The sequence below is a fragment of the Lepus europaeus genome, chromosome 1 (assembly GCF_033115175.1).
Source record: "Lepus europaeus isolate LE1 chromosome 1, mLepTim1.pri, whole genome shotgun sequence".
Classification (NCBI taxonomy): domain Eukaryota; kingdom Metazoa; phylum Chordata; class Mammalia; order Lagomorpha; family Leporidae; genus Lepus; species Lepus europaeus.
Window position 1 is genome coordinate 113,405,398 of NC_084827.1, and position 26,984 is coordinate 113,432,381.

General features: G+C 47.7%; 1 protein-coding gene across 1 annotated transcript in view; it reads left to right on the forward strand.

The window, feature by feature from the left end:
- Positions 1–15,043, forward strand: part of MYO3B (myosin IIIB) — a 331,588-nt gene extending 316,545 nt beyond the window's left edge. Inside the window, exons 28-29 of the mRNA XM_062196326.1 lie at positions 14,661–14,763; positions 15,031–15,043. Of these exons, the coding sequence (XP_062052310.1) occupies positions 14,661–14,763; positions 15,031–15,043 (116 nt within the window). The remainder of the gene's footprint in view (positions 1–14,660; positions 14,764–15,030) is intronic.
- The last annotated feature ends 11,941 nt before the right edge of the window (positions 15,044–26,984 follow it).

A 26,984-nucleotide genomic window follows, 5' to 3' on the forward strand; every position in this document is an offset into this window, starting at 1 on the left:
TTGCATTTTCAAAACAAACAGATGCCTTTCAAATACATGAGCTGGTGGGCTCTGGATCTCTGTGGGCCCAAACAGTCCGCCAGCCAGTGATCAAATGCTGGAAGAGAAAACAAACGGGAAAAATACTCTAGGCACATCGGGATACATTTCCTCTGTGGCTCTCCTTCGTGCAAGCAGTCAAGGGCCTTTCTGAGACTTGGGGCTGGAGTGTGGGGTCCTGAGTGAGGGGATTGTTTGCCAGTTTCTCAAAAGAGGGTGGGGGTGAGCACCTTGGCAAGCAGTGGCAGGTTTTGTTGTTGTTATTATTGGTTAACTCTGATCATGGGCTCCTGTCAGAGGAAAGCACCTTCCTTCAAATGCCAAAGACTTAACAACATGTCCTCGTTAAAGTCAGAAAAAAATAAGATTTGCACGTATTATCCACCAGATAGATGATGGATTCTAAGCATAAACTAATAGTGATGGTGATTTCATTATCAATCTATTACTTTTATAAATTAGCTCTTATGGTTCAGAAAGTGGGCCTATGTAGATTTATTCAACTAAAAATTGCATACATCCTTCAATGCATACTGTCAAAACAAAACAATCTACAGGGAGGTTTTCCTGTTTTAATGATGTCTCATTCTTTAATTTTTTGAAAGAACCAGCTTTAGATTTGCCCCATCACCAGGAACTATTTTTTAAATGAAAGCAAAGTAGGGGCCCTCCCTGTGTCACAGGGCCAGTGTCCTCAGCCCCACCCCTACCCCCACCACCACACAGAGGAACAGGAAGAGCCCCGTCAGTGGTTTAGAGCACATTTTCCTTGCGTTGCTTCTGTGCTGTGAAAATGTCCTCCTCCTCTTGGTTCATCAGCTTCCCACATACTCCCCTCCCTGAGCCCTGGCAACAAGACAAGGGTGCTCCAAGAAGTTCGTGGAAAAATGGAATTCAAAGATAATACTCTAAGGCAGATGTTCTCAGAGGAGCATACAAGTGCTGACAGAGGTTTTTTAGAAGCATCAGCAAACAGTGACACTGCCAAGGCCAAGGGAACCTGCTGTGGCTGGAGACCCCTGGGCAAGTCCTGTGATGCCTGCAGGATGGAGCAAATTCTACTTCCAAAAGGGAGAGCAAGCCCCACTTCCCCAGAGCCCACCCCTACCTTTCATCAGAACCAGTGCTGCAAACTGTGGAACTTTTAAACTTCTTTCTCCTAGACATTTCTGACTTTATTTTCTCTTTTGAGGCTGGTTCAATATTTTATTTTGAAAATCTTTTCCAGGGCCAGCGCCGTGGCTCACTGGTTAATCCTCTGCCTGCGGTGCCGGCATCCCATATGGGTTCTGGGTTCTAGTCCTGAAATCGGAGAAGACCCCCTAAAATTTATACAAAAATGTGGCCCCTTAAAGTTCCCCAGAAGTGCTATCTGGGGCACTGGAATTTGGGGTGCCATACGATTTCACCATATGCTTATTAATAAATCCCCAATATTAATAAGCCTGAGAGGGTTCTTGCCTAATATTTAGAGAATTCTAAATACTGGCACAGATAAACAAGGAAGCATGGTATGTTTTAAGCTTTTATTCAGTGAGAAAGATGCATAGGAGAGTGAGAGGTTTATTTAAGAGAGAGAGGTAAATCTGGGTTCATACCAAGCACCAGGAACCAGCCACGTGGAGGAGCATCTAGGCCTGGAAGCCTAGGGCGGGTGGCCCGAAGGCCATGCGCCCTGGAGGTGCAGGGCTACCCCAAGTCCCCTCCTGGCAAGAGGCCAGGGAAAAGAGCAGGGCCAGACACATCCTGTCCTAGGCTTTTAACCCACTTCCAAAGGGGAGTGGTTAATTAACCTGATTGGCTGGTGGGCACCCAGGTGTGGCCAGGTAAGGGGATGAGGTCACACAGGGGCGTGGTGAAGGCGTGGTCTTCCAGCTCACAAACCTAATTGATTTTAACCTATTTGCCTGCCTACTTCAGTCCCAGTTGCTCCTCTTCCAGTCCAGCTCTCTGCTGTGGACCTGGGAAGGCAGTGGAGAATGGCCCAAGTGCTTGGGCCCTGCACCCGCATGGGACCAGGAGGAAGCACCTGGCTCCTGGCTTTGGATCGGCGTAGTGCCGATTTGGGGAGTGAACCAACGGAAGGAAGAACTTTCTTTCTGTCTCTCTCTCACTGTCTAGCTCTATCTGTCAAATAAATAAGAAACAAAATAAAAAAAAATCTTTTCCAATTAAAAGGTTTTTAACAGACACATAAAAAATATACATATTTATGGGATACCATGTAATATTTTAATACTTATACACATTGTGTAACATCCAGTTCAGGTAAATACATCTATCTCTTCAAGCATTTCATATTTCTTCATAATGAAAACCTTCAAAATATAATCTTTTAGTGCATATTTTTAGAGAGAGACATGTAAAGTGCATTAATACCACTTGTAGTCCCCCTATTGGGTAGCAGAACCCTGAGCTCTTACTCCTAGCTAAGTTCAACTTACTATCCATTAACTAGTCCCTCCCCGTCTCTCCATTCCTCTTTGCCCCCCAGCCTCTGGTAACCACCATTAGATGTTTAAACTTTCGTGATATTATGTTTAAATGTTTTTTTAAAAATAATTATCTATCTGTGTGTTTATTTATTTGAAAGGCAGAGTGACAGGAGCAGGGGCTGGAGAAAGGGAGATAAAGAGATCTTCCATCCACTGGTATGTTCCCCAAATGCCTACAATAACCGGGGTTGGGCCAGGTCCTGCTGAAGCAGGAGTCAGGAGTTTCTTCCGGGTCTCCCACTTGTGTGCAAGGGCCCAAGGACTTGGGCCATCCTCTGCTGCTTTCCCAGGTACATTAGCAGGGAGCTGGATGGGAAGAGAGCAGCTGGGACTTGACTGCTGCCCATATGGGATGCTGGCACTGCAGGCAGAGGCTCAGCCTTCTGTGCCACAGGGCCAGCCCCTAAGCATCCACTCTTAGGCAGAGACTACTATGGTAAACAGTGAGATTTAAGTTTGGGCTTCAAATTCTCCAACTCCAGTATAGAGAGCTTTGAAATGTGCTCCCTCTCAAAAGATATGCTATTTGAATCAATCAGGTACTCTGTATTATGCCAACGCTCCTCGGAAGAGTTCTATACAATCTAAAGTGGAGTGGGTGGCTGGCCTAGTAGTTAAGATGCCCATGTCCTGTGTTGGAGTACCCGGGTCCCATTCCCGGCTCTGGCTCCTGACTCCAGCTTCCTTCTATTGCAAACCCTGGGAGGCAGTGGGGATGGGTCAGTTAATGAGTTCCTGCCATCCATGGGGGAGACCTGGATTGAGTTCACACTGTGCTTCATCCGTGTTTCAGACCCTGGCTCAGGCGACTGAGAACATGTGGGGAGTGAATCAGTAGAGGACAGCTCCCTTGCGCTCTCTCTGTCTCTCTTCCCTCCTTCTCTCTCAAACACATAAATATTTTTTAAATCCTCCAAAACAATAGAGTTAAAAATTATGATAAAACATAGCCAAGGTTGGGGCTGGCACTGTGGCACAATGGGTTAATGCTCTGGCCAGAAGCGCCGGCATCCCATATGGGTGCCGGTTCGAGACCCGGCTGCTCCATTTCCCATCCAGCTCTCTGCTATGGCCTGGGAAAGCAGTAGAAGATGGCCCAAGTCCATGGGCCCCTGCACTCAACATGGGAGACCCAGAGGAAGCTCCTGGCTCCTGGCTTCGGATCAGGTCAGCACCTGCTGTTGCGGCCAACTGGGGAGTGAACCATCGGATGGAAGACCTCTTTCTCTCTGCCTCTCCTCTCTCTATGTAACTCTGACTTTCAAATAAATAAAAAAAAACTTTAAAAAAAAAACATAGCCAAGGATATGCATTGAAATGACTCATGTTTTTTGAAGGTAAAAATGATCCCAGTAGATATTTTTCATTGTGACAAATCCGTTGCATCAGTAGGTTGTTGATCAAAAGCCAAGCAGGAGGGGCAGTTCAAGTGTATGTACTATTAGGAGAAAAGGCCCCCTGAGGTCTGCTCTGGACAGACGGGAGGAAAGCAAGTGTACCTTGTCTCACTCCTTTCTATTTGTCACTGTGCTTGTGATCCACTTTTTCTTCACTCACTGTTTCTGTGTCTTGGAAAGATCCTTGACCGTTTAAAAACAACAGCTTTATTCCCCCAACTGGGAGTGCCTGTCAGAGGCAGCACAAGCCAGAGAAGTTTCAAATACTGCTAGCCAGGGGACAGGAGCCAGCTGCTCCTCCTTTCTGAGTGTTTTAGGCCAAATCCACGCAGTAGCCTAGAAACATCTGGAGGGAGAGAACTACTTGATACAGTGGCCGGCATTGTGGTCCAGTGGGTTTAGCTGCCGCCTGTGACTTTTGCATCCCATATGAGTGCCTGTTGGCATTCCTGGCTGCTCTGCTTCTGACCCAGCTTCCTGCTAATGTGCCTGGGAAAGCAGCAGAAGATGGCCCAAGTGGTTGGGCCCCTGCACCCATGTGGGAGACAAGGATGGAATTCTCAGCTCCTGGCTTCTGCCTGGCCAAACCCTGGCTATTGTGGCCATTTGGGGGGTGAACCAGCAGATGGAAGATCTCTCTGTTCCTCCCTCTTTCTCTCTGTCACTCTACCTTTCAAATAAATACAATAATTTTTTTTTTTTGACAGGCAAAGTGGACAGTGAGAGAGAGAGACAGAAAGGTCTTCCTTTGCCATTGGTTCACCCTCCAATGGCCGCCGCGGCCGGTGCGCTGTGGCCGGCGCGCTGTGGCCGGCGCACCACGCTGATCCGAAGGCAGGAGCCAGATGTTTATCCTGGTCTCCCATGCGGGTACAGGGCCCAAGCACCTGGGCCATCCTCCACTGCACTCCCGGGCCACAGCAGAGAGCTGGCCTGGAAGAGGGGCAACCGGGACAGAATCCGGCGCCCTGACCGGGACTAGAACCCGGTGTGCTGGCGCCGCAGGCGGAGGATTAGCCTAATGAGCCGCAGCACTGGCCAAATACAATAAATCTTAACTACAACAACAAAAAAGTCACCTGGTATACTGGGCTTCTGATGAGTTGCAAACTGGAAACTAGCTCCCATTCCAACCCCCACCTTTGTCATGTGCTACGGAATGACCAGACTGTTTTTCTTCAAAAGACTATTGCAAATAGAAATGCAAGCTTTGTTTTCTCCTTTAACAGATGAAATGGAAGCAGAGAGTCAAAGGAAGTTGTCTACCCTTGTGTGTTCTGTGAGTGTATGCGTCATTGGTTTCAGTCTTCTCTGTGCTTCTTCCAGCAGAGCACACTCTGCCACTGTTTCCACTTCGGGTGTGGCCCGTGGACCCAGGGTACTGGTCAAAGCTTTGGGAAGGGTTAACACGCCATCCTAAGCACGTCGAGTTTGGAGTCAAAACAATGGACTTGAATTCCCAGCTATACCACTATTTGCCATGCACTTGGGGGAAGTTACTTCCACGCCTTAGTTGCTCTCATGTCAAATGGGACTCGTTAAGGCCTAACTCTCGGGACTGTTGAGAAGCCAGCAGCAGATAATGTGGGCAGAGCATCCTGCACAGTACCAGGCACGTGGCGGGAGTCCCATGATGCTTAGTTCCTTCTCTGTACCACTTTCCTAGAAGTGAACCTCCCTGGAAAAAAATCACAAGGCTGTGAAATAGCTGTCTATGATGAACATAATATTGCAGCTTCAAAAAGGTGAAACTATTTCTCTCACTTTGGGAGAAACATAGCACCTGTCAAATCTCAAATACAGTTACTATAAAACCTTCTTTTTAAAAAAGAAACATTTTCCAAGTCTTAAGTCTTATTGATTTGACAGGGAAATATTAGAATACTACAACAACAAGCTGAAAGATTGTGAGTAGTTTTGTTTCTGTCTTTGCAAAGACCTGGGCACCATCAGGTTGAGGGCTGGAATCATTTGCATAGATCCATTTCTCAGGGACCTCATCATTGTTAAGACTTAGCTGATGCGCTCCTGACCCCATGTTTCTTTCCTTCTTGGTTTGTGGCACTTTGGAAATTTGTTGTGAAAGAGATCAAGTCCCTTCTCACCCCCTTTCTGCAAAGCCAGAAATTCTGAAGTCCAGGAGCTAAATATCCCCCAGATCTGTTGCCTGCTGGTGTGGAAAGCACTTTGCCTTTCAGATGTCTGAAGACTTGGAAGATCCTTGTGTGCCTTTCACGTTTAACCCACAGTGACGGGTGATTGGCAGCACAACAGCTGAGCGACAGCCATTTGGCCAAGAGTTCAAACCCCAACACGATGAGCCATAGCAGAATCATAGTTTGATTTGCTGTGGCCATGAAGTCTGAATCACCAAGCACAGAGGCGGGGGCAAGGGAGACAGCTGGTAGCCATTCTCATCAATAAAGTTATGACGGTTGAGATGTACGAGCAGCCAGAGCCTGCTAATTTCCTAGACTTTGAGCCAAGTGCTTAGTGTCAAAACCAGCTACGGTCAGTGAAGCAGATGGGTGTGAAGGGTCCCTCATCAGCAACAAGGCTCTCCTGTCAGTCTCTTTCTTCCTGTGGGCTAGAAGCAGATCACATCCTGCTTCCCAGAAATGAGTCCAGTTCACAGACAAGGACGACTTTCTGGTCTTTTTTTTTTTTTTTTTTTTAATTCTAGTAACTTCTTAAAAGTCAGTTTTCTTAAGGTATTACTTACCTGCAATAAAATTCAAACAGTTTGATAAAACTGGACAAACACATAACATCAGGCATCCCCCCACCAAATACATTTTTTTCTGTAAAGTTCCTTCCTTCATGTCCTTTTGCTATTTAATCCCTCCCTCACCTTCAGCCCCTGGGGACCACGAATGGGTTTTCTGCCTCCACAGCTTTGCCTTTTGCAGGGTGTGCTGTAAATGGAGTAGACTTTCAAGCTGATGTCTTCCAGTTAGCATGATGCTTTCGAGACCTAGACCCACGGCTGCATTGATTAGTGGTTTGTTCCTTTGAGTTGCTGAGCAGCATTTCAACACATGGCTGTGCCATGGTGTATCCATTTGCCAGCTAAAGAACATTTGGGTCTTTTCCAGTTTTTGGTCATTATGCATAAAACCATTAAAAAATAAAACTATTAACATTCAGAGCTTTATCTTTCGAAGAAAAAATGTATAGGAAAGTGCCTAGCTTTGCTTCATAGGGAGGCAGCACAGGGTGAGCAGGAATGGCCCTGGGGTGGGTGCTGCTTCCTGCAGATTGGCCAACAGACGTGCTTTTTCCCTGGCATCTCGTCCTTTGGCATTGCGAGGTACTTTCCCCCACCTTGCTTCCTGCAGTATCACTGTGGCAACTCAGATGTAATCTGACTTCCATAGGCAGGGGAGGAGACAGAAGGTTCCGTGTCTATTTAGCGTGTGGAGGAGTCAGCTAGGACTCTTACCCCGTTGTAACCAAGACGTCCTAACTCCTGACCTGCTGCTCTCCCCCCACAACCTTTTCTCAACGTGCTATCTGTGCGGGAGGTTCTTCTAAGTGCTTTTGAGCTGGCCACAAAGACAACATAAAAAAAAAAAGAAAAATGATGTCTTCCCCAGGAAGGCAAGGCAGCCGCCTATGGAAGCAGGACCCACACCCTACCCAGGCTCGAAAGGGGCACAGATCCGCCAACAGACAGGAGCGCAGCAAGCCAGGGGGCTCTGGAGCTCCCACCAGTCCTTCCTGGATGTGGGCAGGGCATAATTCACAAGAAATAAATCCCACTGGGGGCTGATGGGAGTTGGAAGAGAATGGAACGGAAGTCCCTTGATGCTCAGAGGGAAGGGGGCATCCCCCAGGCCACGGTGTTCCAGGGCAGGCAAGAAAGTGATTTGTAGGATGAGGGAAATCCTCCCTTTTCAGTCTCCACACTGGGCCAAGCAATTACCAGGCAGGGCTTTCTTTGAACTCCAGGTTCAGCCGGGATAATGACGGGAATTAAGGCCTGGAGAATCAAAGTGGAAAATGCTCTCAGCAGCCTGAAATCACTCTACTGGTCCTGTGTGCTGGAGACGGGATGTGTTCCTGAGAGGGAAGAATCCCACTTCCTGGCTTCTGCATTTGGTGGCTGTTAGCCTGTCGGACCTCCCACAAGTTGGCTCTTTGTGTTCTGATAGGATGGCTGCTGACCAGCTGTCACTCCCACTGGCTCCCTTGTGGAATCTGCCAGCAGAGGGTAGGCGGGGAAGGCTGAGCGCTTGTGCCTCCTGTCTATCTGCGCCTGCTCTGCAAGGAACAGCGGCACTCCTTGCCAGGTCCTTTGGGAGGGCTGCAGAGTGTACCCAGCCTAGATCACCAGCCAGGAAATCTGCCAGGCCACAGTCCCTGCTGGGCAAGGCTTGGCTGTGTGCTCTGGATGGATCACCAAGTGCTCGGTCCTGCCAGGCCAGAGCCTCTGTAGCTGCTGCTCCGTGGGACTCTCAGAGGACCAGGCATGTGCAAGAATGTGGGAAGATCTGAAATTTTACTTCCATTTTTTAAAAGAAAAAATAAGAAGAGAGTAGAGGTTATGATTGTTTGGTGTTTGAATAAAAGGGGCTGTGTCATGTGCTACTTAAAAATTCAGGAAAAACGCTTGTGTTTGAACCCTGGCTCTGCTGCTCCTCAGCTCTGTGATCTGGGAAAGTCACTTTATTTTATTTATGTTCATTTTATTTGAAAGGTTGAAAGACATGGGGAGAAAAAGAGAAAAGAGAGAAATCTTCCGTCTGCTGGTTCACCCCCCCACACACACACACATACCTGCAATAACCAGGGCTGGGCGAGGCCTAAGCCAGGAGCTTGGAGTTCAAAGTCTCCCAGATTGGCAGCAGGGACCCCAGGACCTGAGCCATCATCTTGGGAAAGTCATTTAACCTCCTTCTTTCTCAACTGCTTAGGTATAAAATGGAAACAATAGTGGTCTCTACCTTTTAGGGTCACTATGAGGGTTAAATGAGTGAACTTTCGTAGAAGGTGTAGAACAATGCTTGGAATACAGTAAACCATACCTTTGTGTTTGTGAAATAAAAGCAATGGTGCTTTCCTACCTCCTCGTGACCGAACGCCCCTCCAAACCGGTTGGAAGCATTGCTGTAGAACCCCCAAACGGAGTCTGCTTGCCCTGGGGCAGGAAGCCAGTCACTGACCTCAGGGGTATTTGTTGCAAAGCGCAGAGTGAGGAGTCGGGCAGCTGTTGTTTAATTCCCAGGCTCCCCAAGGATTAGGGGAGTGAAGGTTCTTATAGGTTGGAATTGGGGCTGAGAGGTGCGTGATCAGCTCATACCCAAGTTCCTGGTTGGTCAGTTGTGCTAGAGACCTTCCTTTGATTGGTCAGTGATGCCGTGCTCTTTAGGGAATTTTTGGTGACCGAATGGGCCCCAGTTGGTCTGGGGGTTCCATGAAGGTGGCAGTGACATTCTGCCCAGACCTGGAACTCCCCTACACAGGCTTCTCCAGGACAGCACTGGCCATCGAGGTTCTTATCTATTGGACAAGTGAATGACTCCTTGAGTCAAGTGATTAGAACCTTGTAAGGCCAGTAGATCACTCCCTCAAGTCAGTGACTCCCTTTAGGTAAAGGACAGGCAAGGACACCTGGGGCTAAGGGGGACAGACAAGAGAATGGGTCCCACTTTTACATTATAGGGGTTCATTTTCATCCTCTTCATAATTTTTGTTCCCTCACCCTCAACCAAATCAAGCTGGATGTATATACCTGCCCTTTTCCTGATGTTCTAGTCCTTTCAACCCTTAACATCTGTTCTCCTCCCCACCTCCATAGTTTTCTAGGGTGCCATAACAAATTACTACAAACATTACAGCTTAAAACAGCAGAAATTCATTCTCTGAGAATTCTGGAGGCTGCAGTCCCGAATCAAGGTGTCAGCAAGCATTGGTCTCTACTGGAGTCTGTAAATCTCTCTCCCCTGGCGTCTGCTGTTCCTGGGGTTACTTGGCCTAGACCCATCTCTCACCTGTCAGCTTCCATTGTCATATGCATTCTCTCTGGGCTCCCAGTGTCTGCACGCAGCTGTCTTATAGGTCTAGGACCCACCTGAATCCGGAGTGATGACATCTTTGTTTAATTAATCAAATCTGCAAAGACCCTACAATTGCAGTGTTTCTCAGCTCAGGTCTCTTCCTTGACAGCATAACAGAAGTTGATTGTCCAGCTATCATGGTCTGGGAACAGGGCTGCCAGGGAAATGAAGGCAAGGGTGCTCCCGAGAGGCAGACACAGGGAGGACAGCGAGGAGCAGCTTCCTGGGGGGACCGCCACCCCCCTCTTTACTTTCCTGGTGGGGCAACTGAAAGGAAGCAGGAAAGCTGTCTGTCATCAAACCAGGAGGCCTGGCCTGGTGCACTAGTGACCGCCGTCACCCAGTTCCCCATTTGATCAATGTCATCAGTCAGACAGAGGTTATTCAAATTGCCCAACATAGCCCAGCTAATAGGATCTGGCCAGGACAAGTGTTCGTTCTCCCATTCCTTCTTGGTGTGCCCTTTCTTTACCACACTGTATTGCACTCAAGACAGAAGCACCAGAGCCACAGGTGAGACTTAGCACATCAGAGCTGCAAACCCTAAGAAAGGTGTGGCTTTCCCTGGCTGAGTTACATCACTGGGCTGGTCACTCCTCCTGGTGTGGGAGCGTCAAAGGGGGCCACGGGGGAAGTGCCCATGTTCCAGACGGCAGTGAGCCTGGGGGCCACAGAGGTGAGGTCTTAGAGACTTGGGATGGGTGTGTTATATTCAGGACTGTTGCAGAGAAGGTTCCAAAGCTGCACTGATCTCTTGTTACATAAGGGACCCTCTGTCCTCCACTGGGACTTTTTTTTTCCCCTACAGGTGACAGCTGGCTAAATTCAGGGGCAGCCTTGCCGGAAAGCCTAAAAGGTGACTTCACAGAAGGGGACAGAGATACATAAGCTCAGGCCCTCTGCAGCTGCCCCTGGGGGCTGGTCTTGTCCTCGCTGTCCTCATCAGCCGATCCCCCCAACCTGTGCCCCCAGTGGGGACTCGGGCATGTTTATGTCAGTTTGACCTTCAGACGGTGATAGCCGAGTTTCTCAGGAAGATCTTCCTGGGATCCAGACACTGGTGCCCTGACCCCAACCTGCTTGAGAACCTTCCCAGGGAAAGGATCACTGTGGACAAGGAGTTAGAACATGGCCCTCTGGTCCCTGCCCTCCGTTAATGAACATTAGTAAGCGTCAGTCACGGTGAAATGAGAAAATTGTGAAGTTTAAAGGTCATTGGAGAAGCAGCTGTGGTTTTTGAAGTCTGGCCTTTCCTGCTGGTATTTGATGAGATGTGAGGCTGAGCTAGGGATTGGGGCAGAGTTTCCAGTTTATCTGCCACACCTAGCACCAGGCCCCCCACACAAGGAGGGAGGGCCCCTGGGAACCTCTGGCCCAGCTTTACCAGGGGCCAGGAGGTCAGGGAGAGGCAGAAAAAGAGATGGGGAACCAAGGGCGCAGCAGTGTTTCTGGGACCAGAGGAGACTTTGCGGGTGGAGACAGTTTTTCTTTTGAAAGTAGGAGGTATGGTTGTTACAGATATGGAGTCCAGACTTTCCTTCGATGTCACTGGCAGGAGTTGCGTCATGACACATTTACACTCCACGTCTTGAAGCAGAACTTACATTCTCTGGTTCAGGGCAGACCTCACCCTCTGGCACCCCTCTGCCTGGCACATCACACGTTTGTGCTCCTGCTTGGCCCCAAAGGCATCTGAGTTCACAGCACCTGCTACTGTGTTCTCATTTTCTTTCCCCCTGAAAGTCAACTGCATTCAAGACAGACTTGGCTCCATTTCCCTGGAAAACGTGACCAACTCAGAGAGCTCACTTTGGAAGGTTCCAACTCTACTGGGGAACTCCCCTCCCAGTATTGTAGGTCACCACCCTAGGGACACACAGGGACCTTCCCTGAGGAAAGGTGACCCAGTTTCAGAGAAGCCCCTCTCGCTGCACCTGCCTAGTCCCCAAGTGTAGCACTTTATGGACACTCATGCTACTCAGGTTCATCATGTTCTTTTCCAGCCTTGTCGCTGGTCTAATTCTCTTCACCTGATGCCTTCCCTGAAAATGAGCCACCTTGTTTCTCTCTCTCTTTTTTTTCTCCCTCTTCACCTCTCCAATCTCCTTGTCCTGTGACTAATTTGCCAGAGAGGGGCCAGGTGATTGGAGCTGTCACCAGGAGGTACTTAAAAGTATCTGAAAATTTGGGGTCCTGCTTTGAACTCGAAGGCTTGATCATCTTAACATATTTGAGTTTATCTCCATCGTCTGACCCAAATCCTTCTCCCTGCTCTTCAAGCAAGGCTAGGGGGATGGACAGGCAGGCTTCATCTAAGCTTTATTAAGAATATTCTGTAAGTTTCTGTTTGGTTTTTATACTTCAAATAACTCTTAAAAATCGATATTTTGATGACTGAAGTGTAAATGAATAAGAACATGGAATAAGTTTTCCTTTCAATTACATGAACAGAAATTCTATGGGATTTTATTGGAAACCCAGGCAAAGTAAAGATATAGTTGTTTCCTCTTTTTCTGGTCCCAGTCTAAAAGGGGATTTGTGGTATTTTCTGGCTTTCCTTGAGTTACTTCCTTGGGTTGTTGTTAAGACTACTATTGCTCCCTTTTAAAATGAGGACCTCAAAATTGGTGCAGACAAAAGCTTGCAATCTTAGCTTTCCACGTGGGCAATATCATTTTGGCCTTGATCAGTGGTACCTCTTGGTGCTGCTGAATTGGGCAGACAATAAGATTAAAAATTATTTGTGGGGTGGGTATTGTGGCACAGTGAGTTGAACTGTCACTTGGTATACCCACATCCCACACCCTGGTTCAAGTCCTGGCTACTCTATCTATCTCGCTTCCTGCTAATGTGTCCTGGGAGGCAGCAGGAGATGGCTCCAGTGCTTGGGAGACCTGGATGGAGTGCAGGGCTCCTGACTTTGGCCTGACCCGGTCCTGGCTTTTACAAGAATTTGGAAAGTGCGCCAATGGATGGAAGATTCTCTCTCTGCTTTTCAAGTAGATGTAAACAGATGCATACACATTTTAAAAAGTATGGTGATTTTCCTCCTTGACGAAGAAATGCAAAGATATCCCTGAAGTGGGCTTTTCTCTTTTCTTTTGTGTCACTTCTTGCTTTAGTGCTGCTTATCATAGTCTTACAAGTGAGTGTGGGCCAAACCACTTTAGAATCACCAATGAAGAGAAAAGTTGTCCTCCAGAGGATCGAGTTCATCAATTAGGGGACGGCAGAGGGAGGAAATCAGCTAATGAAGTTCTCCAAGGCTCTTTCTGTTCCCTTCTTTAATATTGTTTCACAGTTTGGCTAAGTAATAATAAAAATGTAATGATGTTCCATTTACATTTTCCTCTTTATCCTTTTGGTGTTTATAGCAATAATAACAACAGATGGTTTTATCTACCACTAATTGCTCAAAGAATTACATTTCTCCTACACAAGAGATATTAGTGTGTAAGGAGCCAAGCTAACAACTAAAATCAGAGCATACTTTTCCCAGATCAGGAAACACAAAACCAATTGCTTCCACATTTCTTTTCTTACACTCCAGTCTCTGTCATGTGTCCTATCTTTAGGACATTAACGTTTTACATTTCACGAGTCTTCCGTAATAAATCACTATTTCCATCTGAACAGATTATCTTTGTTGGTTATAGTTTGGCTTAGATAATCCTGGTTTATCTAAAATATGGGTGGCAAATGGGCATGAAGTATCTTTCCTACCCCAGGGGATTGGTAGTAACTGCATCTCAACCTCAGCCACACATTAAAATCCTCTGGAGAGGTTCTGGTGACTGTTGTAGGCCCCCACCCAGGTCAGAAGTCTCTGGGAACTCAGGCATATTTAAACTCCTGGGCGGGGGAGGGGGTAGTTTCTAATGTACAGCTAGGATTCAGAGTCGTGAAGCTGGAAGCAGATCCTCTCAACTTGGACCAGGGTCACCTGGGGAGCTTGTTAGGCACTTGGATTGCCAGGCCCACCCCCAGGGTTTTTGATCCACTGGGTGTGGGATGCGGCCTGAGAATTTAACTTTAGCAAATTCACAGGTGATGCTGATGCTGCCTGGTCAGGGGTCCACACTTGGAGAACCACTGAGTGCAGTACTGTGTTAAGGAACGTGAACCTGGTTAAGGTTGGGTGGGGAGATGGCTGCCATGGTCACAAGAGGGATGGATTGTGTTTGTTGTCTTCACTTTTTAGAAGCTCATTACTAAACGGTCCTCACGCACAGTGTGGAAATGGACTACTTTGAGGTGAAGCCCTGTTTGTAGCTACCCCTACCCACATGTGTGATGATTTTTTCCTTGAGCTCTCAACAGCATCAGCTGGGACTAGCTGCCTGCCTGCTAACCCTATATAGAACTCTGTTCCAGCCACTGCATGCCGCTTTTATGGGGACCTGTCTCACGTTTGGGGCCTCTACCCTCTGTCCACTCTTTATATCTATTGCCAGAGAGACAACAGTTGTTTACCTATTCATCCAATTTGCTGGCTGGGCCCTAGCACCCTGCAAGACCAGAAGAAGTCAGTTTTAATGACATAGCTTAGAAGAAGGCTGTGGGACATCAGGGAGCAGCAAGAGGGCTCAAGTATAAATGGGCACTGACACCTAACCCTGTCTGCTTCCACACCTGTCCTTAGCCTTCTAAGACTTTGTTTGTTTTCTCAGCTCGGCAGGGCTGTGTAGATCACAAGAGTTATCTAGAAGTGGAATCCAACAGCGGTCAAGCAGACACAACAAGCAACTCTTCTGCTGTCACTGAGAAAACCCGGTGAGTCTTACCCTTAGTGAGTCTTACCCGTTTGTTTCATGTTGCAAAGTCAGGTGCTCCATTCGCATGATGATTAAGCACAGGTGCTTTGACCACTGTGTTATTTGGGTGAGTTGGAGAGGATGGAGCCAAAAATTATTTCCCATCAGATTTTCCCACATCAGAGGTCATTGATTAACCTGTGGGAAAAAGTCTTCATTCGACAAGTCAACCTGAATCTGTTTTCTGGGTTCCCTTCGTGATTAAACCTAGACTTGACCTTTTTAGGTTAGCGCAGTGATTCTCAGCTGGGGGCAGTTTTGCTCCCCTTCCCACTCTAGAGGACAGTGGGCAATGTCTAGAACATTTGTGGTCGTCACATTGCAGGAAGAAGGGCTGTGCTCCTGGTGAGTAATGGGCCGCAGTGTTGCTAAGCATCCTACAACACACAGCACAGTCTGCCCACAACAAAGAATTGTCCAGCCCCAAATGTCAGTAACCCTCAAATTGAGAAACCATAGGTTTAAGCTTAAGCATAAAGGGAGTATCATTTCCTGTTTACCCACAAGTTAAGTATAATCCTGAAGGAGAGGAGCAGGGCTTGCTCAGGGCCGGCACGTACTGTTTCCAGTGGACACCTGGGCTGCTCAAGGTCTGCAGAGACCATGACCTTGGTTGAACACTGGCTCAGGCCAGGCCATGACACCAAGAGCTGGAGACTCAAGGAACTCCTAGTCCTGTTCAAGGAAGCCTTGTCTCAGACCTTGTCTCCAGGCCTGTCGTGTCTGTCACCGGGAAGAGACAGCTCCTGGAAGGAATGCAACGTGAAGAGGGGCAGTAAACCAAGGAAGCTTGCTTTTTTCTTTTCCCCCCAAATGGATTGTGGGGAACTGCATTAAAAGTTTTACTTGAGGATTTGGAGAAAGAAGCAGATCACTGGAAAGTTTGTTGCGTCTTTTCATCTGGAAAAACAGATCTTGATCTGCAATTTTTTAAAATAAAATTCTTTTTTGGGGGGGGATTTCTTAATATTTTTGAGACTTGAGAAGTCAAACCCTGAGTAGTTCTCTATGGTTTTAGAGTGCCATGGAATTACTTTGAAAGTAGACCACTGTAGACTACTTGCTTACGCAGTCAGACTAGCTCACTTAATGGCACTTGAAAAAGGTCCTAACATCTCATGTTAGAATAATAAGTGTAGAATTTTTGATCCAGAGAAAGATCATTAGACTTGGCAGGTGAAAGACTTGGCTTCTGGTCCGAGTGCTAGCATGTCCAGCTGTTTGACCTTGGGCAATCAGAGAACCTTCCAGAAAAATGCCTCCAGCCTCAGCTGATGATTGACTTTACCAAGAATATCTTTTTTTTCTTTTTTAATATTTTTTTTGACAGGCAGAGTGGACAGTGAGAGAGAGAGACAGAGAGAAAGGTCTTCCTTTTCCATTGGTTCACCCCCCAGTGGCCGCTGCGGCCGGCACGCTGCGGCCAGCACACCGTGCTGATCCAAAGGCAGGAGCCAGGTGCTTCTCCTGGTCTCCCATGGGGTGCAGGGCCCAAGCACCTGGGCCATCCTCCACTGCACTCCCGGGCCACAGCAGAGAGCTGGACAGGAAGAGGGGCAACCGGGACAGAATCCGGCGCCCTGACCGCGGACTAGAACCCCGTGTGCCAGAGCCGCAGGCAGAGGATTAGCCTAGTGAGCTGCGGCGTAGGCCACCAAGAATATCAAGACAAGTTTCTGAGCTCTTTCCCTCAACCTTAGAATTTCCCCCCTTTGCTTTAGCTGCCCTTCCTTCCTTTGTGCCCATCTCTCAGACCTCAGATCCTCTTCTTTGCATAAAGTTCCTGCCCTCCAGGCCCTACCACTGTCAGCACCCACCTTCCCGTCACATCTTTCCCATTCTGTTCTCTGCCGTTTGCTTATACCTCTCTCCATTCTGACAAATGCTTACCCTTGGCCCTGTACTTCACTCTTCCTCATTTTCACCACCAGACGTCAGACTGACATCCAGATCTGCTGCCTCACCTAGCAGGTGCTGCTCTCCTTATTGCTGACATCTGCTTTCTGACCTCACCATACCTCTAGCACTGTCCTTGGGAAGTTCGGCTCCCAAGCAGTACAGCCCATCTCCTGCAGAGTCACTGCAGCACTCGGCTCCGTGGCCCATGCTGTCCTGGAGTTGCCTTCTTCCGTGGCGTCTGCACTGCTGTAGTCTTTGGTTCTTCCTCAGAGATGTCCCTCTCTTCCACCCACCACTGAAGTGCAGACAGTTCTCCACGTCCTGGGCTTGCTTTCTGTCTTCTCCTCCACGTGATGTTTTCTCTCACCAATGTATTCTGGTAGCAGCCTTTGACCGTATGAGCGTGAGTCCCAGGTCTCTGTTCTGAGCTCCCTACCCTAGACCATCCTCTGCCAAGTCCTGCTGGTCATGTATTCCTGATTTTCACACAACAGGATGCCAACAGAAAAGACCTCACTCAAGCACCTCCTTCAGTGCGCATTTCCACTCCTGTGAGGCGCACGCTGTCTTATGCCCTTGAAGCCTCGAGCTGTCATTTTTGACCCCTGCCTATCACTTAACACCACCTCCAGGCATTTTCGAAGCATCCTTGCCTGGTCCAGGCCTGCCATTATCACTTTCTGTCTCCACTTCGTTTTACAGTTGAGCTTTCATTTCTGACACCGGATCAATTGTCCTCCAACCCACTGTGACTTGTTCAAAGAAATGTAACAGCTCCTATTTTAGACTAAAAGAGGTTCAGATTTCTCAGTCTCTCCCCGGCTTGCCCCAGTGTGTCCTGAGGCTTACTGCCAGTTTGTCCCCACATACTCCCTGTGGCCAACTGGAATCAGACTTCTTAGTGCTCTGTCAGCGCACCTACCTCTTCTCTCTGCCCATTCCTTTGCATTTATTTAACTTTTTCCTTTTATTCAAGGTAACTTGTCTTACTCTTCTCCTAAAGACCTTAATTCTGTTTAACATTCCTCTAACCATAACCCATTTGTAATAGTTCTACTCAAAGTTCTGCTTCATATTACGATAATGAACTTGGACCCAAATATAGCTGAACTCACTGCTCTTTTCATCAAGAAAGTCTTGTTACAAAAAAAAAATTGGCTGAACTAGAGAATGTACTTGGTGACATGTTGATTTACGTTCTGGCACAAGCTCCTTAAGCCATTGTGAGTGCTGGCAGTTCATAGACGGGGTCCTCAGGCCACACTTTGGCCACTCTCAGTGGCGCTCTTCACGTTTTACCTGGTGTGGTCCTTGACTGTGTGATAGTAAGTTAGCTTCTCAAGGGCAAGGGCTGAGTCTTATTCCTTGTATCCAACACACATAGTAGATATAATTTCGTGGCACATACTTCCAAGGCCACTCCTCGTTGATTCAGACTTTATTTACTTGTTTTGGAAGGCAGAGACACACACAGAGAAAGACAGAGAGCACCCATCTACTGGTTCACTCTCCAGATGCCTGTAACTCTCTGGACTAGGCTCATTAAATCCTAGAGCCAGGAATTATCCCAGGTCTCCCATGTGGGTGGCAGGAACCCAATTACTTGAGCCATCACTGATGCCTCCCAGGTTCTGTATTCGAGGACACTGGAGTCAGATATGAAACCCAGGCATTCTGCCTGCTATGGAATATGGGTGTCTGAACTGGTGTCTTGACCACTGGGCTAATGCCTGCCCCAGGATTCAGCTATTTTGTGAGAGAAATTTTCCTGCTCAACCTGTAGGTATGGCAGCAGCAAGAGGATCCAGAATGATTTGTCAGATTGTGTGCCAAGGCATCCCTGCCTAGGGATCCATGGGTCTTATTTTCCCCTCTGTGTTTGTCAACTCAGTGTCCTGTGGACCCACACAAAGGTTTACAGGAAGTCTTGGGTAGGGGATGGAGAGGTCAGGAGGGGGTAGAATGAGGAGAGCTAAGTTACGCTAATGATGATGTTCTCAGTGGCAAGCAATAGGCCTTCAACCAACAGCTTAAGCATCCTTCAGAACAAGTGATCCAAAGACAGAAATCCTGGGGCTGAGTTAGCCACTCAGGTATGTCATCAATGAGCTGCTTCCTTAGGTCTGTTGGTTTTGCTGTTCTTATCATGTCAACAGTGCCTCCACTTCTGGCCACAAGGTGGCTAAGCAAAGCTAATCATGACTTTCTCACCTGACAGTGCCTGAAGCAGGAAGGAAGGCCTCTCCACAGGAGTCTCTCTCCATTTTTAGGAAGAAAACCTTTCCCAGAAGTCCCCCAGGAGACTCCCCTTGCATCTCATTGGCCAGAATTTGCAGTGGGGGCTCTCCAGGGGAGCTGCTAAGGAGGCTGGGAGAGTATCTACGTTTTCAGAATCTGTAGGAGGGATCAGGCAAAGAGGAAAGGGGTTGGGGAAGCAAACCTCAGAGTCCTGACAGGGCAATGATAGGATCAGATAAGTCCCAGGGAGAGATGCAGGAAGGCACAATCAGAGGGAAGAATTCATAATGGAAACCCAGACACAACAGGAAATACTTCTGGGAACCGGAACAACAGGAACGTGTTGAAGTCATCATTGAGATTCACCCCACATTTACTGCTATGCCAGGTCTTTCCCTAGCATAATTCTCACACCAGCCTTTTGGGTTGACATTATCCATTCCATGTTGCAGATGTGTAGGGCAAATCTGGATCAAGCTAAGACAAGTAGCCCCCAGCTGCTCGCTTGGAGAGCAGGGCTGGATTGGATGCATCATATTTACCTACTTCTGCCTCCCTCCCATTAGCTTGGAATCACTGTGTCACACACAGAATAAATGGCAGAGTTTGAGTCTAGCTCTCCCACCTCCAACCTCCGTAACAACAGCTAACAATGGTATTTATAGACAACATCTGGGCACTATGTTAAGATTTTACATGCATTATCCTATTCATTCTATGAAAGAAGTACAAGTCTATACTTGCTGACATTTAGGGTAAGTACCTTGCAAATGTAACTTAGTGGTGACAGAGACAGGATTTGAACACAGACCTTCTGAGTCAGGTATCCACACTTTTAACTGTCTCTCTAGGCCCCCGGCTCCAAGTGGTCACCCTTGGCTTTCTCTGCTCCATCCATGTTAGCTCTATACCTGTCATCACTTAAATCTAAAGTCACAAGCCCGAGTGAGCATAAAGCTGCCACCCTATGACTGGGAGAGAAAATTCTCATGCCCATTCCTGGGAGAAGCCTGCGGCAGCCCTGGAAAGATCTGGCAGTACGCAGGGGGCTAACTCTCCTGGGGTGAGGAAACCTGGGGTTGAAAGCGGAAGTCCATTGGCGATGGGGTGGCTTCTCTCTGCTCCACTTCCTGTGTGAGCCTGGTGCCTGTGTACAGTGAATGACAGGCTGGAAATGGTCTTTTATGTCGTGGCGCTTTGTTCCCACAATGGTAATCCTCCATTTTAATGCCGAGAAGTACAATGGGGAGGATTATACCCCTTAATTTAATTTGGCCCGCATATGGCAAAGCTCTTGCCAGGCTTTTCGGTGGCATTCTTCAGCACAGCCAGCCTGTTGTGTAAAACGAGCCCAGGAAGAGGAGATGGGGAACACTGGGGCAGATGTTCTTCCGTGGCGTCTCTAGCACACCTCCTCGCCGGGTGACCCTCCGCTGGGGATGCCAGCTCAGAGGAACGGGAGGGCTTGCACCTCAAAAGAGGGGGGAACGCTTGCTAGTCTCCTGCGTGTGTCATCCTTGCGGCTCCGGGGCTTGGTGCCAGTTTGAGCCAGAGAAACAGCTTCCTTGTCAACAGGGCCAACTGGGGGCCAGATTTTCACGAGGACTGTGAAGTACAGCTGGCCACGGATTTGACAAACACCCGCGGGGGACTGGGGCCACTGCATAGGTATGTGGCAGCGTGAGGATGCTGGAACAGAGCAAACCTCCGGCCAGGCCAGTTCCCTCCCCACGCCCTGGGGGCCCTCAGCCCTGGGGGGAGACGATGGCTGCAGGGTATGGGAGTGGTGGGAGGAACAGGACCCTTCTGGTAAGAAGTGCTTATCCTATGGGAGATGCTTTATGAGGGGTCTTCAAAATGTTCGTGGAAAATGAGTATTGTGAAAAAACTGAGATTTCAAAAAAGTTTGCTACTAAAATAAACTTAAATTCTGCTTTTCCACTAATTTATGAAGTATCCTCCTATGTGTCTTCTCATTTGGGTAGACAGACCTGGGCTTGAATTTTAGTTCAACTACTTGTCAATTCGAAGCTGTTTGGACAATTTCCTTCCTCTCTGACAACTTCAGTACCCTGGAGTACAACAAAGGAGTAGCTGGGAGGTGAGCGATGTCTGTGCTGAGGAGTTAGCCCAGTGCGAGACACATAAGGATTAGTCAGTAAGGGACACTGACAGGTTGTCGGTCACAGTGATAAAAGCAGAAATCCTAGTAGTAATATTAAGATTTAAAGGTTCCTATAGTTCTAACCTCAAATGAAGGGTCGGGACTTCTGTGGCTTTGCTCTTAAAACTGTAGCCTAAAAGTAGACATTGAGGTTTCCCATGTTTTAAAAACTTTGAGCAATGTTCACTTTCTACTCAAACTGGAGAGCCAAATTTTATTTTCCTGTGTTCCTGTGTTACCTGTGTTCACAAAGGAAAATCTGGGGTTGAAATTGGGCCTAGGACTCACCCTTGCTGATACAACCAGCATGCCACTAGCACATGCTCGGATGATCACTGTCAGAGCTCAGTTGATTGTTAGAGCCTTCTTAGACTTTCTGGATTTTTAAAATACTGATGGGTCACATTCATTCTCAAAACCTTTTTGAAGCCAGAAACCTTATCACCAGCTGAAAGAAGCTTCAAGGAAAAATGTGTTTTGAGTTATATTTTTCCTTGTGGATTTGCTTATGGCTGAATCTAAATATTTATCTGAACTATTTCAACACACCCTAAATCATCCGTGATCCTTATGCAAAGAAGCCTTTCAGAAGAGTTTGTGTGTGTCAGCAGTCTCTTCACAGGACCAGATTCCAAGGACGTTTCTAAAGTGTGGGAAGCAGTTTGGTGATTTTCAGCATGCCTCTTGTTTTCCTGTTTCTGTATCTCTCTCATGCTGTTCCTTCCGAACAGAATACCTTTCTTTACCTCCTGGTGTTTTACCCACCTCTCAGGTCTTCATTCATGTGGCACCTTCTGCAGGGCTATGAAGCAGACAAGGGCAGGGGAAAAGCAGTGCAGGCAGGAGAGAGAGAGCGGGCCACGGCCCAGGCGTGGCATGGGTAGTGGGAGAAGGCCGAGGGTGGGCTGGGAGCGCACTGAGGCAGGCAGAGCTACTACTGGGTGAGGTGGGTTAGCGCCCGGAAATGGGAGGCCTTATGCACAAAATGTTCTGAATATTCTTTTATAGGCCAAAAAATGCAAACCCATAGTCTTTGAGAAGCACATGATCCCTTTAGAATTTTTTAATTAGTTTCCAACATGTAAAAATAGACCTCATGTAACGAATGCAGATTTCTGGTAGCTCTGGAAAGCTTGCTGTAGCTGGCAGCAGGCTGCTGGAACTGAGTAGGAGCTGCCTGCCTTGCCTAGTTCCCTGCTGGTCGGCCTGCATGATAATAGCCCCCGCTCTGTCATCCTCTGAGCTTCATGCCTGCCCTTCATGTGCAGAGGCACCCCCCAGGTGGAAGAAGTGATTTAGGCCACAGCCTCTGGAGCCAAACTGCCTCTGTGCTGGCCCAGGTCTGTGTTCCACAGCTCAATGACCATGTAAAGTATGTTTGTAATAATAGCACCTACTTCTTTAGGCCATTGTGAGAACAAGCCATAGGGAAATACTTAGGAGACTACCTAGCTTACTGTAAGTGGATACAAATGTGAGCTATTATAGCTATATGCATTAGTGTATTTTTCAGTACTATAATGAAATGCTTGTGGCAGACTACTTTATAAAGAAAAGGCCCATGGTTCTGGGGGTGCAAGTCCAGGGGCCTCATGTAGTGATGCCTCTCTGTCGTCGACAGGGTGTCGAGGGTGTCGAGGTAGTGCCGAGTTTCACGTGGTGGAATCAGGGAACACCAGTGGATCTGTCTGACCCCTCTCCCTCCCTCCTAATAAAGCTGCCAGAATCCCATCACAGGTGTTCAGCCCTGGTGACCTTATCTAATCCTAATCACTGGCCACAGGCTCCACCTCCAAACACCACAATAGGCTCAAGTTTCTGCCTTCTCAATGCCTCACAGTGGGAGTTAAATTTTAACACAGGAAATGGGGAACACTCAAACCATGGCACTATAACTCACACAAGAAGATAAACTCCAGGGCTAACACTGTCCTTTATTTCTGCATTACGGAATCCAGAATCTCTGACCATTACAAGCATATAACAAACTAATTGAGGAATGGACGACTGAACATGTACTCCTTCAGTTTTTGCATCAAAGCAAAGTTTAATGATTTTGTGCTCAAGAAATGCCTCCTTAGGGGTGGGCGTTTGGCTTAGTGGTTAAGACGTTACTTGATATGCCTGCATCCCATAACAGAGTGCCAGGGTTCAGGCCCAGACTCCATTTCCAATTCCAGTTTCCCGCTAATGTGTGCCCTGGGAGGCGGCGGTGATGATTCAAGTACTGGGGCCCCTGCCACCCACGTGGGAGACCTGGATTGAATTGCTGGCTCCTGGTTTCATCCCTTCTCAGCCCCAGCGATCACAGGCATTTGGAGAGTGAACCGGTCAACAAGGAGGTCCCTCTCTTCCTCTCCTCTCCCTTTCAACTAAATGAAACAATTTTTTTTTTTTTTTTTTGACAGGCAGAGTGGACAGTGAGAAAGAGAGAGAGACAGAGAGAAAGGTCTTCCTTTTGCCGTTGGTTCACCCTCTAATGGCCGCCGCGGTAGCGCGCTGCGGCCGGCGCACCGCGCTGTTCCGATGGCAGGAGCCAGGTGCTTATCCTGGTCTCCCATGGGGTGCAGAGCCCAAGCACTTGGGCCATCCTCCACTGCACTCCCTGGCCACAGCAGAGAGCTGGCCTGGAGAAACACTTTCTATTTTTCTTGAGTTCAGCTTGAGCTTACTAAACCCCAGCAATGCTGATTAAATAAATGAAGGTAGATTTTGTTAATGCCATGCCACTTTTTCTATAATGGATTATCTACCTTCCTAACTAAAAAAGTAACCCAGAGTTTGGGAAGGCACTTAATTATGTGTTTTCTCTCGGAAGCTCAGTTATTTGCAGATAGCTGTCTATGGCTGAACTTCAATAGAAATGATGTTAGGCTTGTTAAGCTCTGTGCTCCCTGCACCCCCTCCTCATTCTCCCCCCACCCCCTCCATGAGATCCACATTTCCCTTCAAGGCAGTGTTTTTGTGCCTGGTACCTCAGACAAAGTGAATGGTTTGGCATAAGAATGAATTTCTCATAAATTTAGTCAGAATCACAGCATCATCCTACCAAGGCCTTCAGTGTGATCGCCTGTGGACATGAACTTTGTGCTTATGTTAATCTATCTCTAAACACATTTTTAAAAAAAGATTTATTTATTTACTTGAAAGAGTTACACAGAGGAGAGGGGAGGGAAGGGGAGGGGAAGGGAGGGGAGGGGAGAGGAGGAGAGGGGAGGGGAGGGGAGGGGAGGGGAGAGGTGAGGTGAAGTGAGGTCTTCCATCCTCTGGTTCACTCTCCAACAGCTGCAATGGCCAGAGCCGGGCCTATCTGAAGCCAGGAGCCAGAAGCTTCCTCCGGGTCTTCCCACGTGGGTGCAGTGGCCCAAGTACTTGGGCCAGCTTCTACTATTTTCCCAGGCCATAGCAGAGAGCTGGATAAGAAGTGGAGCAGCCAGGACTTGAACCAGTGCCCATATGAGATGCCAGCACTGCAGGCGGTGGCTTTACCCGCTATGTCACACACGGGGCCTGCCCCCAAACACGTTTTCTGTGGCTCAGTGAAGTTGACCCACAATGCTGGATTCATTTTCTCTCTGGAAAACTTGCACATTTACAAAGCCAAATTTAATTTTCTTTGATGAGCCATCTAGTATCTTAAAAATACTGTTCTTGGGGTCGGCACAGTGGCATAGAGGGTAAAGCTGCTGTTTGCAGTGCTGGCATCCCATATGGGTGCTGGTTCGAGTCCTAGCTTTTCCAGCTCTCTGCTTATGGTCTGGGAAATCAGCAGATGATGGCCCAAGTGCTTGGGCCCCTGCACTCACATGGGAGACCTGGAGGAAGCTTCTGGCTCCTGACTTTAGACTGACCCAGCTCCAGCTGTTATAGCCATTTGGTGAGTGAACCTGTGAATGGAAGACTCTCTCTTTGCTTCTGCCTCTGATATAAATAAATAAATCTTTAAAAAAAAAAAAAGTCTTGTTCTCTCATTAGCTTCCTCGCATATTCTTTCTTTCTCCTTATATAGTGAATACTGAGGCATCTCAAGTTCTGCTTTTTTTAAAAAAAATAAAAAGGTTTTTAAAAGTTACAGGGTGGTGGAGGAGGTGAGAGAGAGATTTGCCATCCTCTGATTTGCTCCCCAAATGGCCGTAATGGCCAGAACTGTGTCAGTCCAAAGCTAGGAGCTTCTTCTAGGTCTGTCACGCGGGTGCAGGGGCCCAAGGACTTGGACCACCTTCTACTGCTTTCCCAGGTGCGTCAGCAGGGAGCTGGATCAGAAGCGAAGCAGATGGGACTTGAACCAGCGCCCACATGGGGTGCTGGTGTCACAGGTGGCAGCTTTACCCACCCCACCACGGCACCAGCCCCTAAAATTCTGCTTTCTAGCCTGAAAGATAACTTTGAAGAATAACACAACCTGGTAGATTCTCTAACCATTAGTCTACCTCTCTCCTTCTGCCACCCCCTGCTACCCATTTTGTGAGTGTAGGAAACATCACGTTCCTAATATCCACTTTGTATCTGCAGCCAGACTTTTACTATTTTCAGGCTCATAATGAGTTTCTGCCAAAAAAATAAATAAATAAATAAAAATTGCATGTTGAGCTTATTTGGAGGAATTTGGAAAAAGAAAACTTACTCAAATGGGAAATATTATAGAAAAAAAACGTGTAAAACTCAATTTTATATCATCATTTTGTTACAATACTTAAGACCTAGATTATAATCCTACAGATTGAAAGAAGGTTAAATTTGCACATTTCCACCATCTTAGGAACTTTATTTCATTTTTTATCTGGGTTAGAAGGAAAAAAATTAGTGTTTCAGGTCCAAGTACATTTTGTGAATTAAATAGCAGGTGGCTCCTACCTATAGGGCACAAATCTGCCCATGTGTTTTCTGTTAGTATTGCCCCAGTCACTTTGAACTGAGAAACCTGAGCAAGGGTTTACCACAGAAGCTGCTGCCAGGGGCATGACCATAAACTCTCCATGTGCATCGTAGAGACTTCTCAGACTCGTCTCCTTGATGAACAGACAAAATGGGGAGGGGTAAATTTGTTTTTATCGTCTGAGCGCTGTGGGCCAGGAAGACAGAGCAGTGGAGAGCTCCAGTGAATCAGGGCTGCAGCGAGCGCGAGCGCTGTGATTGAGAAATTAGGTAGTAACCAGTCTGTGATACCAAGACACTGATGGCCTGAGATCAGCAGGATCTGGAGACGCAGGTGGGAGTGGCCTTCCCCACTCTGGCCCAAACCCTCCCGGGAGAGCTCTTTGTGTCAACAAGAACAGCCAGTGCTGCTGGCCAGCTCCCAGGGCTCAGAGTGGGGCTCTCATTTCTGTTTGCTTCGCAAATATCTTAATGGGAAGTGGTTCAACACCACCTATGGGTTAATCTGAGGGGTTCTGCTTGGCAGCTGTTAGCTCTGAGAACCACATGGCCGCTCTCGTGTGGAGGGAATCAGGCTGGCTGTTAACTACCCAGCACCAGGTTGAGGCATCTTCTTTGCTTATTGGATTTACTGACTGGCAGGAAGCACCTTGTTGTCTTTTATTTTTAGTCCTTTCCTCCTGGGAGGCTGAGGGTGTTATTTGCAGATCCAATGGTGCTTTTCTCTCTCTAAGGCAGGGCACTTGTTTAAATTACCATCACTAGAATGAAGCCTCTGTCTTTCACCAAAGCTCATTCCCACAGAATCTGAAATCCGGGGTGAAGAAGGGTAGTTTTGGGATGCTGGAGGTGGTGGTGTTGCCAGAAGAGGCTTCTAGAACATTGGCCAGCAGGGTGGGCAGGTAGTCGAAGCTCCAATCTTGTCTTCACCTGAGATCTAACTTACTGAATCGACAGTGAATTGCTGAAGAATCCTTGCTCTATTGTTCCCTTAGTTTTCCCTC